Source organism: Stomoxys calcitrans, chromosome 1, assembly GCF_963082655.1.
Source record: "Stomoxys calcitrans chromosome 1, idStoCalc2.1, whole genome shotgun sequence".
NCBI lineage: Eukaryota > Metazoa > Arthropoda > Insecta > Diptera > Muscidae > Stomoxys > Stomoxys calcitrans.
In genome coordinates, this window is record NC_081552.1 from 14,178,145 (window position 1) to 14,192,781 (window position 14,637).

The 14,637-nt window shown below is 37.8% G+C and overlaps 1 protein-coding gene across 3 annotated transcripts in view; it reads left to right on the plus strand.

Annotated features, from left to right (window-relative positions):
• LOC106087998 (facilitated trehalose transporter Tret1-2 homolog) overlaps positions 1–14,637 on the plus strand; it is a 146,942-nt gene that overhangs the window by 74,957 nt on the left and 57,348 nt on the right. Inside the window, exon 1 of one of the 3 annotated variants that reach the window (XM_013253273.2) lies at positions 10,624–11,684. The exons of 1 other annotated variant lie outside the window; for it this stretch is intronic. In XM_013253273.2, coding sequence (XP_013108727.1) covers positions 11,565–11,684 — 120 coding nt within the window. In that variant the 5' untranslated portion in view covers positions 10,624–11,564. Of the gene's footprint in view, positions 1–10,623; positions 11,685–11,929; positions 12,038–14,637 lie in introns of those variants that run through there. One more of the 3 variants, XM_013253276.2, reaches the window with a different exon arrangement.

A 14,637-nucleotide genomic window follows, 5' to 3' on the forward strand; every position in this document is an offset into this window, starting at 1 on the left:
TAAGGGGTGTTTTTGAAGGGTATTGCAATGAACCCCAACTGGTATCCGAGTGTACTGGAACCTTTATGGTGGGCAACCCATCGGGAACGCCTTGAGGCAGAGGTAAGAACGTCTGTGAAGGAATGCATGGGTTAGAATCCTGGCGAAAACTTCAGAAAAAATATTAAACTTATTTCTCCTGTAAATCTGTAAATCTGCGCACAGTGGTCTGTGTCAGTCTGTTTGTTAGTACATGTATTTATAATTTGAGGCATTTCAACCATTATAAATACACCTACTAACGAACGTATGAACTTTAAGATTGTCACAGACCACTGTGCACAGGTTTACGGGAGTTTAGTACATAAATATAGGCAATAGGGAGAGAAAGCATTTTGTATACTTTTCACTTCAGCTTAAGAAAGTCATTTGCAATGGTTAAAAATGTAATTATTTTATAAAATAGTTTTCTGTTTTTTATTTTTATGTGAAGTGTTAAGTTTTCAGTGAATTTTCCCGAAAAAGAGTGCTGGCGGTGTTCGAAATTAAAATAAAACAGCTTCTATCACACGATCAGATATGTCATATGAGCTGTCACTTTCTGTATTCATAGGACTTGTCTTATGTACGTCATATACGAAGAGAGCGCGCTCTAATCGACATGTATTCTCATATACAGACATGTGTCTACATGTATATTCGATCAAATAAAAGCTCGATTTAATCCAAAAATATTTATTCCAACATCCATTTGTTATATTAAATTTTCCGTACGTATCACACGATGTGTATAACTTTCAGATTTGTTATTTTTATACCCACCACCGTAGCGTAGGGGGTATATCCATGTAGTCATTCCGTTTGCAACACATCAAAATATCAATTTCCGACCCTACAAAGTGTTCATATTTCGGATCGTCGTAAAATTCTAAGACGATTTAACGATGTCCGTGTGTCTTTCCGTCTGTTGTAATCACTCTAGAGCCTTCAAAAATTGAGATATTGAGCTGAAATTTGGCACAAATACGTCTGTTTGATGCACGCTGGTTAAGTTTTTGAACGGGCCAAATCGGACCATATTTGGATATAGCTGCCTATAAAAGCTTTATTTTTTATCCGATTTCGCTGAAATTTGAAACAGTGAGTAGTTTTATGCCTCCCGACATCTGACCTAAATATGGTCCAGATCGGACTATATTTAAATATAGCTGCCATATAGACCGATCTGCCGATAAAGGGTTTGAAGTCCATAAAAACTTTATTTATTTCCCGATTTCGCTGAAATTTGAAACAGTGAGTAGCTTTAGGCCTCCCAATATAGGATCCTAATATGGTTCAGATCGGACTATATTTAAATATAGCTGCCATATAGACCGATCTGCCGATAAAGTGTCTGAAGCCCATAAAAGCTTTCTTTATTACCCGATTTCGCTGCAATTTGAAACAATGAGTAGCTTTAGGCCACCCAACATCGGACCCAAATATGGTTCAGATCGGACTATATTTAGATATAGCTGCCATATAGACCGATCTGCCGATAAAGGGTCTGAAGCCCATAAAAGCTTTATTTATTACCCGATTTCGCTGAAATTTAAACAGAGAGTTGATTTGAGCCTCTTGATATCCGAGCTTAATTTGGTTGAAGTCTGACTATATTAAGATATAGCTGTCATATAGACGAATCTGCCGATAAAGGGTCTGAAGCCCATAAAAGCATTATCTTTTATCCGATTTCGCTGAAATTTTTAGCAGTGAGTAGTTTTAGGTCTCCTGACATCCGTCCCAAATATGGTTCAGATCGGACTGCATTTAGATATAGCTGCCATACAGACCGATCTGTTGATAAAGAGTATGACGCACATAAAAGCTTTATTTTTCATTCGATTTTGCTGAAATTTGGAACAGTGAGTAGTTTTAGGCCATCCGCCATCTGACCCAAATATGGTTAAGATCGGACTGTATTTAGATATAGCTGTAATATAGATCAATAAGCCGATTAAGGGTCTGAAGCTCATAAAGGCTTTATTTATTATCCGATTTTGTTGAAATTTGAAATACAAAATTCAACAGTGACTTATATTTATTAGACCACTCAATGTACGTGCCGAATTTGGGTGCATAGCTTATCCAATTTTCACTGGATTGTGACGAAAGGGGGTTTACATATATACCCGAGGTGATGGGTATCCAAAGTTCGGCCCGGCCGAACTTAATGCCTTTTTACTTGTTGAAATTACATATGACATGTCTAATTGTGCAATGGCAGCTTAAGCATTGAGCCAAATCAACCAGTAAGGTTTAAAATAAAAAGGTCAACTATGCACAACAAAGCAATGTAAAGCTTCTCTAACACGTGGTGTCGCTTTGCGTTCGGACTTCCCAATAAAAGGAAGTCCCTTATCATTAGCCTCAAACCTTAATCGAACAGAGAAGCATTCCCGCTTCACCCTAAGGCATGTTTTTGGGTAAATTTGCATTACACATTTATCTTGACTTAGGCTATTTGCAAGTTAATGTGCAATTCAAAAAAAAAAAAAAAGAAACTTCCGTTAAGTGAATTTTAACAAATTTTAATTTTTTAGAAATGTGTAAAAAGTTCACATAATCACATGTAAATTAATTTAAATGCACTCTAATTTATGTACGAAAACTGCTTATTGTTTGCGATTTCCATTCGATGTCATAATTTGAATAAAGGTTTTTTAAAGACCAATACAGGCAATCAAGTTGTGAACTAATAAGCATTTATATTCTATTACAACAACAATTAGTATATTGCAGCAACATTTTGCAGCTTTTTGGTTTGAAAACGCAGTATATATGTCCTGCGGAATGTAAACGAATTGCAGATCTTTGTGCTAGGCTTTCCTAATACTCGTACCACAATATGGCCCACTGTTGCGCATTACTTGATTTTTCTGGCCATATGCGGTCAATGTAAATTTTTATATGTGACGTCAAGCGACAATGAGTATACATACATATTTATTCACAATCATCTCAAATAGGCACACCAACTATCAGCGCGAGTGTAACAACACCAAATCGAGCATAGGAGTTTTATGTTGTGTGAGAGAAAAAAACAAATTGTTGTATGGACGTAATGACGGCTTTTAAAGGCACGAGGCCTTCACTTTCCATATGTTAGGGGCCCTCAATAGGAATTTGCAATGGTTTAACATACCTCAAAAGAATCTAGAGAATCGAAAACGTAGAGTACATCTCCCAATATGGGAGTCACTTAATATAAGGAGAGGTGTAAAGGGTGATTTTTAGCTATTATCTTTTTGTCAACACTGGTTTAAACAGCTCACATACGTTTCGTGTTTTGTTTCAGCGTCAAACATCTTCAATTTGGTCTATTATTTACCCATGAATCGTCTTGCAAACGAACAACGCTTGCAAATTATTGCATTTTATTATCAAAATGCGTGCTCTGTTAAGAAAATTCATCCCGCGCTTCTTCCATTTTACGACGAAGCTAATTTTTGGCTCAATGAGTACGTTAATAGGCAGAATTGTCGATTTTGAAGTGAAGATCAGCCAAAAGCATTGCAAGAACCACCAATGCATCCAGTAAAAGTCTCAGTTTGGTGCGGTTTATGGGCTGGTGGCATCATTGGACCGTACTTCTTCAAAGGTGATGAGAATCGTAACTTAACTGGGAATGGTGAGCGCTATAGTTATATGATATCCAACTTCTTTTCCCAAAATACAAGAGCTTGACTTGCACAACATGTGGTTTGTGGTGCCACATGCCACATGGCACGCGTAACAATGGACTTATTGTGATGCGAGTTCGGTGAACATTTTATTTCACCTTCGGTACCTGTCAATTGGCCATATAGATCGTGCGATTTAACGCCTTTAGACTATTTTTTGTGGTGCTATGTTAAAGCTCATGTCTACAAGGCAACATTGAAGCAATTCTTCGTGAGATACTGGCGAAATGTGGGAAATATTATCCTAAAATTGGACTAAGGGGATGGACCATTTGAGGCGCAGTCAGGGTCAACATTTGCATGATATATTCTTCAGACATTAAATTATATGGACCGTACTATCGATTCAAATAAACACCTCATGCTTTTTTCTGAATGCGTATTTCGTGCCATGATATCTCGGATCCAATATATAGGACTTATTCCAGAATATGAGAAACAAGCCCAAACCATTACATTTGACCAGCCATGTTTTATCGTTTTCGTGGTTTATCGAGGATTATATTCTTTATTCTGCAAACGTCTTACATACACTGCGCGAAATAAATATAGGTTCACCCGAAAACATTAAGGAAAAAGCAAAAATTCAAGAAATTAAATTTGTATTTTACGTTATGTATAGGTGTTTTAGTTTTTTTACAAAGCCTAAATCTTAAATTTTTACGTATTTCAATAAATATAATATAAAAATTTCAAATTTATGGGAAACGGTTGCAAAATAAATACAAGTTTAGTTTATTTTAGAGATTGGACCTGCAATTGTTATGAACATAGATAAAAAGAAACACCTTGTTTTTGTTTTCTTGATGATCTTTAGATGTAATAATTGGTAAAATATGGATTCTTACTAAATTTGTTGTTAGAAACGCCCTTATACGGACATGGCTGGTGGAAACCCTTTATTGATGGAAGAAAAAGGAAAAATAAAAGTTTTTAAAGGTCAAAAAGTTTTACAATCTAGCGGTTTCAAAGAAAATAGTGAGATCCTTAAATGCTTTTGACAATTTTGGAAATTTGTGCTTTAATTATAGTAGAAGAAGGGGTCTTGAGCAGACCCCAAAACTTTCACAACGTCAAAAATCGCTAATTATACTGACAGCTTGCGAAGAAAAGGTTTTTGCATCACATATAAAAAACTCGTCTACCCTCCCAGTCACTGCCAGACTCGCTAAACAAGTTTTAAAGTCTTCGGAATACTTTTTTATAAAGAGATTTGTTTTGTAACTTCTATCTTTAACTTCATTAATATAAAAAGTGCTTTTGGGCTAAAAACCATACAGACATTGGGGAAAAATAGAAAAAGGGTTCTGTTCAGTAATGATATTGATGGATCCGATGGCTTCTAGTACTGCTGGCGTGGTTTACGCAAATAAAAATAAAATAAATAAGCCCAAAGTTTGAGAATGGTACATCATGATTTGGAGAGCTATACCTTTCATGGCAAGCTTTCCCTGGTTTTGATTACAACTAAAATTATCTTTGGGAATTATGTTGGAATGCTGAAATTATCCGCGTGCCGCAAAACCAAGGCTTTCTTCCAAAAACATTAGATTTTTTAATTGGCCCGCACTTATTCTAGATATTGATTCCATCGAAGTCCTATAGGGAGTCTTAGAATGAAAAATTTCTCCCAATCTGAAACAGTGCGAATCTACTTCCGACATAAGTTTTTCAAAACTTGGTCCACTCGATAAAAAAATCGTAGTTTCGGTATTAAGAATTACAACGGAGGCAGAATCAATTACTAATTTTATATATTTTTTTGGAACTTTGTAAAATTTCCTTACTGATCTTATTTATATTTCGCACCGAATTTCCTTGAAATTGAAATATGTTTGATTTTTTAGTAAAAAACGAATTAATTTAATATTAAATTTATGTAATTAACTTACACGATTATAAATACTAAAGAAAAGTGAATCGATTGCTTGACTTTTCGCTTCTTTCATTGTATTTTTGGGTGAAACTATATTTCTTTCGCACACTGTATTGTCGGGACCCTGTACCACCGTACATGGCAACCATTTTTTCGACTGGCCATTTAATGCGAGTTTTTGCAAACTGCAATTTCCATTTGCTATGATTTTTTTGAAAAGCGGTGCTTTTTTTGGAATCTGGGCAAATAATTCATTATCGCGTAATACTCTGCGAACTGTTTCAACGCTAAGGTATGGACAAACGCTGTCTCTAATTGCATCGGTTTCGAAGCTTATATTTTTTATCCGCTTAGTTGTTTGCGACGTTACAGATTTGCTACCTCTTGTTTTCACTTTCGATTTGTGTAGTAATGCGTTTCGTATCATTTCGTATCATTTCGATAAAGAATTGAATTATTCGAGAAATGGTGATGTTTTAGTGTATTTTTAATCAATAATACAGTTCCTCCTCCGCATAATACACCTTTGCTGTCTCTCCTAAAAACTTTGTAATCAGGATATTGAAGTTTAAGCCTGGGATTAAGTTTTGTCTCATTTAAAGAGTAATATCTGGGTCTTGCTTTCTAAGAAATTGTTCTAGATCGTATCTTCTATTAATACGAATAAGATAATTCACATTTATATGCATTATGGTAAGATCCTTCCATGTAGTACTATTACTGTTGTGGAGACTCGGTCAAGGCCTACTTCCACAGGAACGGTAACCTTGTCCTTTCCCACCCTGTGTAAGACCTTCAATTTTTCACTACCAAGCCTACTTGGCTAAGCGTTGCGTCACGAACTTGCTGCCCTATCTCCACATGAAGGCCTTCGCCTTTGTAAGCTTGGGAATATCCCTCTTCCTAACCAAGTTGAGCCTTTCGCCCTCCCAGGGAGTGGGGATACATTCAACGAGTTTTCTTAGGGTGTGATTACAGATGGGAACCTCCGCATAAGGATATCCCCACTGTACTCACAGCTCATGATTTGTATGGTTGGACAGGCTTCGACAACTTTTTCGGAATATGCTGTTTGACCAGATCCTTCACATAGGAGGAATTTTTCCAAATCCTCTGTATTGTTAGTTCTGACACCGTTCCGTACGTCTGTCTCTTACCCTCTTATGACTCTCGCTATTTTGTTTGATCCCTGCCATCCAGCGCATTCCTTTCTCAACCGGACTTCTGCTTGATTTACATTGCGGTGACTACGAAGTAGTAGTAGTAGTAAAAAAATCAAAGAATTCTGGAGTCATACATTCTGCGTTTTAGATCTAGCGTCCTCAGTGCGATTGTGAGCCCGGCCGATACGGGATGGCTATGAGCACCACACAGGCTGGAACTTTGAGCTCCGACTTGTGTGGTGCCCATCGTTATCACGGGAAGCTTAGCTGAAAGCTACCCGGCGCGTCCACAGGTTGCGGAAGGTGGAAAGCTCCGTTTTTATGCGGAGTAGCTGCAAATGCGGCCGCGGGCAGTCAGCGATTTTTGAGAGGAGAGTCTCATTGAGGAGTCAGGTGGCACTGGCTCTTAATTAAACACTGAGTGCCAATGATACTCGAGATGGAGTTATTGGCGCCTTCAAATAACCAATGCCCAACATCAGCGTCTGTTCCCAGGTTAGGGGCGGCTGGCGGCGAGCGTCGGATCTTCGAGCAAGCGGCTCGCCACAAAGAGGGATACGTGTGCGATCCCACAAAACCCATGCGGTTGGGGCGCTGGGCCAGTAACCCGCCCCCGGAAAAACTGAGAACTACTATGAGAAACAAAGGAATAGTAAAAACTGACCCCCCCAACGTTGACGACCCACTCAAACGAAAAATGGACCATGTTTTGCGGATCTGCACCTGGAATGTCCGCAATCTTTATAGAGAAGGTGCAGTATACGGGCTGGCGGATGTATTAGAGAAGTACAGACAGATATTACCGCCTTACAGGAAGTGCGATGGACTGGGAATGGCGTCACTACAACACCAAACGGTGACGAACTATACTATAGCTGCCATAACACGAGGCATGAATTTGGCTGTGGATTTGTGGTTTGTCGGAGACTGAAACACCTTGTCTCCAGCTTTACTTCGGTGGATGAGAGGCTAGCCACAATCCGCATAAAAGCCAAAATCTTTAACATCAGCCTTATTTTTGCCCATGCCCCTACGGAAGACAAAGACGAGCAGACCAAGGATATTTTCTACGAGCGCCTAGAGAGAGAATATGACCTCTGCCCCGCCCATGATATTAAAATCGTTTTGGGAGATTTTAATGCGAAAATAGGGAAGGAATACATGTTTAGTCCAATAGTCGGAAAGTTTAGCCTCCACGAGATATCGTCCAGTAATGGGTTGAGGCTGATAGATTTCGCCGCGGCAAAAAACATGGTAGTAAGTAGCGCCAGATTTCAACATAAAAATATTCACAAAGCCACATGGCTGTCACCCGATCAAAACACGAGAAACCAAATTCATCACGTTGTGATAGATGGAAGTCATTCATCTAGCGTGTTAGATGTACGATCGATCCGTGGAGTGAATATAGATTCGGATCATTACCTTGTTGCAGCAAAGGTTCGCACCCGTTTCAACATGGCGAGGAAAGTACGATCTGACACTGCACGGAACTGGACATTGAAAAGCTGCAAACACAACAAATGGCAGCGGCATACTCCACTCCACTGACCGAACTGCTTGATGAAAGCACTCCTTGTTCCGATGATATAATGGCGCAGTGGCAAACTATTGCCCACTCAACGGAAAATGCCGCGAAATCCGTACTTGGGTACCGGAAGCCTCCTCCAAGAAACCCATGGTACGCCCAAGAGTGTCGAGATGCTACTGAAGCCAGGAATGCGGCATATAGAGCAAACATTTCTACGTCTATTCTGCAGAAAGGAAAAGGAAATGGAAACACGTGAGTGTGAGCGGATTGAGATGTACAGGAGTCAGAATGAAATCCGGAAATTCTACCAAAGAATTAAACATCATAACGATGGCTTTGGTGCAGGCACATCCTCCTGCAGAGACAAAAAAGGAAATCTGGTAACTGACACAGATAACATGCTGAGGAAAGAACATTTTACCCAACTGCTAGTGTCCGATGATGGTGGCGAAAAGGATACCGCAGAACCAATCCCTGATGATGGTATAGAATGTTTACCTCGTAGTCTGAATGAGGTCCAAGTAGCAGTGACCCGACTAAAGAACAACAAGGCAGCAGGAGCCGGCGGGTTACCCGCTGAACTATTAAAGACCGGAGGCGACACGCGCAATCTGGCTAGAAGAACGCATACCCGATGATTGGAACCTCAGCATATTATGTCCCGTACACAAGAAAGGAGACAAGACGGAGTGTGTTAACTACAGAGGAATAAGTCTCCTTCCCATCGCATACAAGATACTCTCGAGCGTTCTGGGTGAAAGATTAAAACCTAAAGTCAATGAAATAATTGGGTCCTATCAATGCGTCTTTAGACCTGGTAAATCCACCCTGGACCAGATATTCACACAGCGCCAAATCCTGGAAAAGACCCGAGAAGGAATTGAAAGAATCGAAAGATAGACAGTGAAAATGGGTCTGGTAGTAAATGGAGATAAGACGAAATGGATGGTTTCAACTCCCAAAAAGCCTTGCACAACCGAGCAGAAAAAGAAAATGGAGACAGTCAGTAACTTTATCTACGTCGGCACTGCCGTAACCGAAATGAATGACACCAGTTTTGAGATTAAGCGAAGAAAAATACTGGCAAACAGATGCTACTTTGGACTAAGTAAGCAGTTTAGAAACAAGGCCACCTCTCGACAGACGAAGACACTGATACAACCCGTGCTGTTATATGGTTCTGAAGCATGGGTACTTGTGAAAGCAGATGAGGCAGTGCTTGGAGTATTTGAGAGAAAGATTCTTCGTAAAATATATGGACCATATATGGAGAATATAGGTGACGTATGAACCACGAGTTGTATAAGCTGAATGACGACGATAGCATAGTTACACGCATCAAAATACAACGGCTGCGTTGGCTAGTTCATGTTGTCAGAATGGATGAAGAAGCTTCAGCAAAGAAGTCTTTTGAAGGCAAACACGGTGGTACACGCAAAACGGGAAGACCACAAGCCCGATGGAAAGATCAAGTTGTGGGAGACACCTCGCAACTTGGTGTCAGAGATTTTGCGCAGAAGATTGAGGCGCTTGGAACGCTATTCTACGTTCGGCTAGTGGAACAAATATTCTGTCATAGCCAATTAAAATAAGTAAAGTAAGTGCGATTGTGAGCCTTTCAACTATTGAGCCAAAGGCATATTTTTTGAATCATGTGTATGTGACTACAAATCATTGGAATCAGATTGCAATCTTCCTTATAGGTATATGGTTAACACATAATTATTTGAAAATTGTTTCGAACTGCATTACAATTTAAGGCCCTATCCGTAACTAAATATGGCTAGGCCTGTTAAATTCATTCACTGTATATGTGCGTAAAGCTACCCACCAACAACGTCAATGCAAGTTAAAGTAAACTAAGAGATTTCGTGTTATGTGTCCAGTGGTTTCCATAGGACTTTTCTTACTCATATTAAAAGAAAAAGTATGAGAAGTGTGTGCCTGTTTCGTATTCAACATGTAGTGAGAGAAACTCTGAAAAAGACACGGAGACCATGTAATCCACTATACATACATACATACATACAAATTGGGCAGGCATTGTGTCGAAAAACAAAGTGAAGCGCTGCAAACGTTGAGACACAAGGGGCCCGCTTGACTGGTACTAAGGTCGCACTGATGAAATTTTGAATGCCACGATTGAAATGAGCAGCATTACTCACTCATTTACACAGAAAACCCCCACAGGTTTTTTTCGCCGAGAGTAAGTGAGAGGGCCTGAGAGGAATGCAGTAAACCAAACTAACATTATGTGAAGGAGAGCATGAGCACACAGTTTGTTGTATAAGGAGAGTAGCAAAATTTCGTTTTATTTGGCGCGTAAGATACGATAGCAGACATTTAACATAAAGTCGTGACGGTGTTAAGTGAAACGACCGCTAAAAAATACAACAAAATTTTTAAACGGTTAACATATTCGAAGAAGATAAAAAAGTAAACAAAAATTAAATCAAAGCAAATGTCTACAAGGAAAAAAGTTTAAATAAAACGGCTTGCATTTAAAAACAAGAATAATATATCGATCTATAAAACAAATACTCAATGGTATAACTTTTGACTAAAGCAAGAAAAAAAACAAATAACTACAACAAGACTGACTGGACGCGCTACATCCTACCAACATCAACCATTTCAGTATTAAACCAAAATTCCAAATAGGCAACAAAAAACGGCAAAAGAAACAATATTTTGTCGTTTTTTATTACTTTTGTGCTGCCTTACCTTTCTTCACGGCTTATGCATATGCATACAGGTTTGGGTTCGCGTTAGACTGTATGTGTGTTTTTGTATCTCTGAATGCATATTTGCGGCTTGTAACCTTTGTGAGGCGCAAGCGCATCTAAGCTAGCAGAGAGAGAGAGAGTAACGGACTACAAAAACCAATTCGTGTTTGATTTTTGGTGTTCAAACAGTAACATGGCAAACTAAAAACATACTAAGAGAAAGAAGGCGTAGGCGTTAATTGATCAAAAAAAAAAATCGAACATTTGTGTTTTGTAATCGCATTGTAAAGGACTTAAAGCTAAGCCTTAAGCAAGAACAAAGAAAAAAACTTGTTCAAAAAGAAATTTTGAAAATATTACAAAAAAGCAAATTATAACTTATTAAAACATATCCTAACTAAAGTATTTAATGTGAAAACAAACATAAACAACATTTATTAACAAACAAAACTCTCATAAATCCATTTAATAAGTGGAATATTTTATAAAAAAGTGTTCAAAATATATCTTGAAGTTGTCGTTTTTTTTTAAATACTCAACAACAACATTATCCAATAATACAACAATATGTCATCAACCTCTTCGGAATCGAATTTGAAACACAACCGGGCCTCATTGGCCACTGAGGAAAGTTCACATCTTTTAGAAAAGGCAGCCAGCGGTGAAAAATATGGCTCACAGAAAGCGGTAATTTAACAGTGCTTTTTTTCTTCTTGCTTTTGTTTTTCTTTTTTATGTTTTCCTTATAAATCAATTTGAATGTTGGCTCGTACGTTCAACGCAATCCATACATAGCATAGTGCAGTAATAACTGCCGTACTGTCATAGCATAGAAGCATAACCATATAAGAGGGCCACATGATAAGGCTAGGAAAATTCGGAAGAAAGACGACAACAACATTATCCAATAATACAACAATATGGCATCAACCTCTTCGGAATCGAATTTGAAACACAACGGTGCCTCATTGGCCACCGATGAAAGTTCACATCTTTTAGGAAAGGCAGCCAGCGGTAAAAAATATGGCTCACAGAAAGCGGTAATTTTTTTCTTCTTGCTTTTGTTTTTCTTTTTTATATTTTCCTTATAAATCAATTTGAATGTTGGTTCGTTCGTTCCACATTCAATTGCAATCCATATATAGCATAGTGCAGTAATAACTGCCCTACTGTTATAGCATAGAAGCATAACCATATAAGAGGGCCACATGATAAGGCTAGGAAAATTCGGAAGCAAGACGATAGAAAACAAGGATAGTCTCCGATGGAAATTTTCATCAACAGCAAAGGATATGAAACTGTGATTATCATATCTGTTGAGTTTTTCATAAGTTTTTGGAGCAGATGATTTCACATGCTCTAATGGAATGTTGTACAAATATGGAAATTGTTTTTTCTTAAAGCACTTGAAGTATATGAGATACACCAGCTATAAACAGTCTTAAGAACAAACAATTTACATTTTTGTACAATATTCCATTAGAGCATGTGAAATCATCTGCTCCAAAAACTTATGAAAAACTCAACAGCAGATATAAGGATGGTGCAAAATCTTTACAACGCTACGACATTGTAGATATTACGTAAGGGTAATTTAACTTGAGTCTGCAGCTGTAAAATTGATCTACCTAGATCAAGAAATTACAATCACAATCTATTCTGGAAAATTTGTATATGCTGACTATATATATATACATGCTGACTCCAAATATCATTAATATACCGTTTGAGGAAATAATACAAAGGAACGGAATTCTTCTGCAATCGCTACAATAATATTGCTTGCCGGTGATGCTGAGCATCAACAGAACATAAAATTGTGATTATCATATCACCAGTAACAATATATATCCTCGAGTGCGCCTGAAGTGCACGAGATAAAAAAGCTATTAACACTCCTAAGAACAAACAATTCCCAAATGTATATAACATTCCCTCAGAGGATGTGAAATTATCTGACCAAAAACTCAACAACAGATATGTATAAAGATGGTGCAGAATCCCTTCAACGCTAGTGCGACATCGTAGATATTACATAAGGGTAACTAAACTTGAGTCTGTAGCTGTAAAAGTTGATCTATCAAGATGAAGAAATTAAAACTTAGGCAAGAAAATGCTTCAAAAATGCTCACGAGCATTCCACTTGTGTACAACTTAGCAGAATAGTTTTACACGGCTTAATGCGTCATAAATGTCACCTGCATTAGTTGGGAGATAAGCTCCACTTAAAATTATATTTGATGTTTTAGCTATGTTTTGAACCCATTGATTCAGGGTCACATGGACATGCTTTTCAACGTTGTTTTCTGGCGCAGCCTACCATCTACAGTATTTTATGAGTATTTGACTGCATCATACCACCAGAGTTGATATATGGGGTAACGTTTTAAGAAAATGAAAATCTATACAATTTGTACCAGCTGTAACATTTTGACCCATAGGTCAAATCATTACACCATCTGAAGAACAGAAATGGCTTAAAGGAACAGAATTCACCTGATTTTGTTACTAAATATTCGACCATGAACATTCTAGTTCATGTCAAAACTCAAAGATTGTGGAACAAATTTTTTTATTCATGTCCATATGGCGTGCCACAGGGCGACACCTCTCTGGGGCGAAGTTTTTACATGGTTGCTATGTCATATAAACTTGGCATAGTAGCTCTCAAATGTCGCCAACGTTAGGAGGGGATTCCAACCCAGATGTTCAGCGTCATAAGCGAGCATAGTAAGCTCTGCCACACGGTGGCCAATGTTATTGTAACAGTACAAGCGTTCAATATCCATGTCTTAGAGCTCTGCAAATCGCGGTTAGTCCAAAGTGATCTGTCAGTAAGTAGAGTAGGTTTTTTCTAGGTAAATGAACAAGAGACGTGTTTATGTCGTACTGTTTGTTTCTGATTAAGTCGATGGAAGACACTAAAAGGTATTCTTTCTGTTTCACAATGGTTGCAATTGTCTTAGTATGTCTTACTTACCAAAGTATAATGTCCGGCTTGAAAACATATACACATGACGAATTTCTTAACACTTTTTTGAGTTAAAAGCCTAAGTAAATCAATTTGTTTAAAAAAAATACCACAAAAAGCATTGAACATTTGAAACAAAACCATGATTTCAAATTCATTTATTATTAATGTAGACAACAAGAACAAAAAAAAATTTTTCAAGAATGCTAATTTATTGCGTTTGTTCCAGAACACTGCAAAAAGTTAAAAAAAATGAGATTTATATAATGACAGCCTCAGGAAAGCAAGTCACCTGACCAAACAACTATTTAGGGGAGTAAAAAGCAACGGAACGACGTTCGATATAAAAATCAAATTATTAAAAACCTGCATTACTGATGCAGACAAAGTGACGGCAATGCTTATGCAAGTTAAATTTTGAATTAAGAGAAGAACAACTTATTTTGAGAAGTTAGAAATGTAAATGAAGCTTTCTTAGCAAAGTCATAAACATAAAAATTAAATGGGAGTAAAAAATATTCATGTTTACCTATAAGTGGAAGGTTTTGGCCTCCAGTCTCATATTAACTCAAATTACCCTTAACATTTTTGGACGATTATTTTCAAGTTTTAATGTTCGGACATACACGATATTTAAAACAATAAACTGTCACTTGTTATAAATATGCA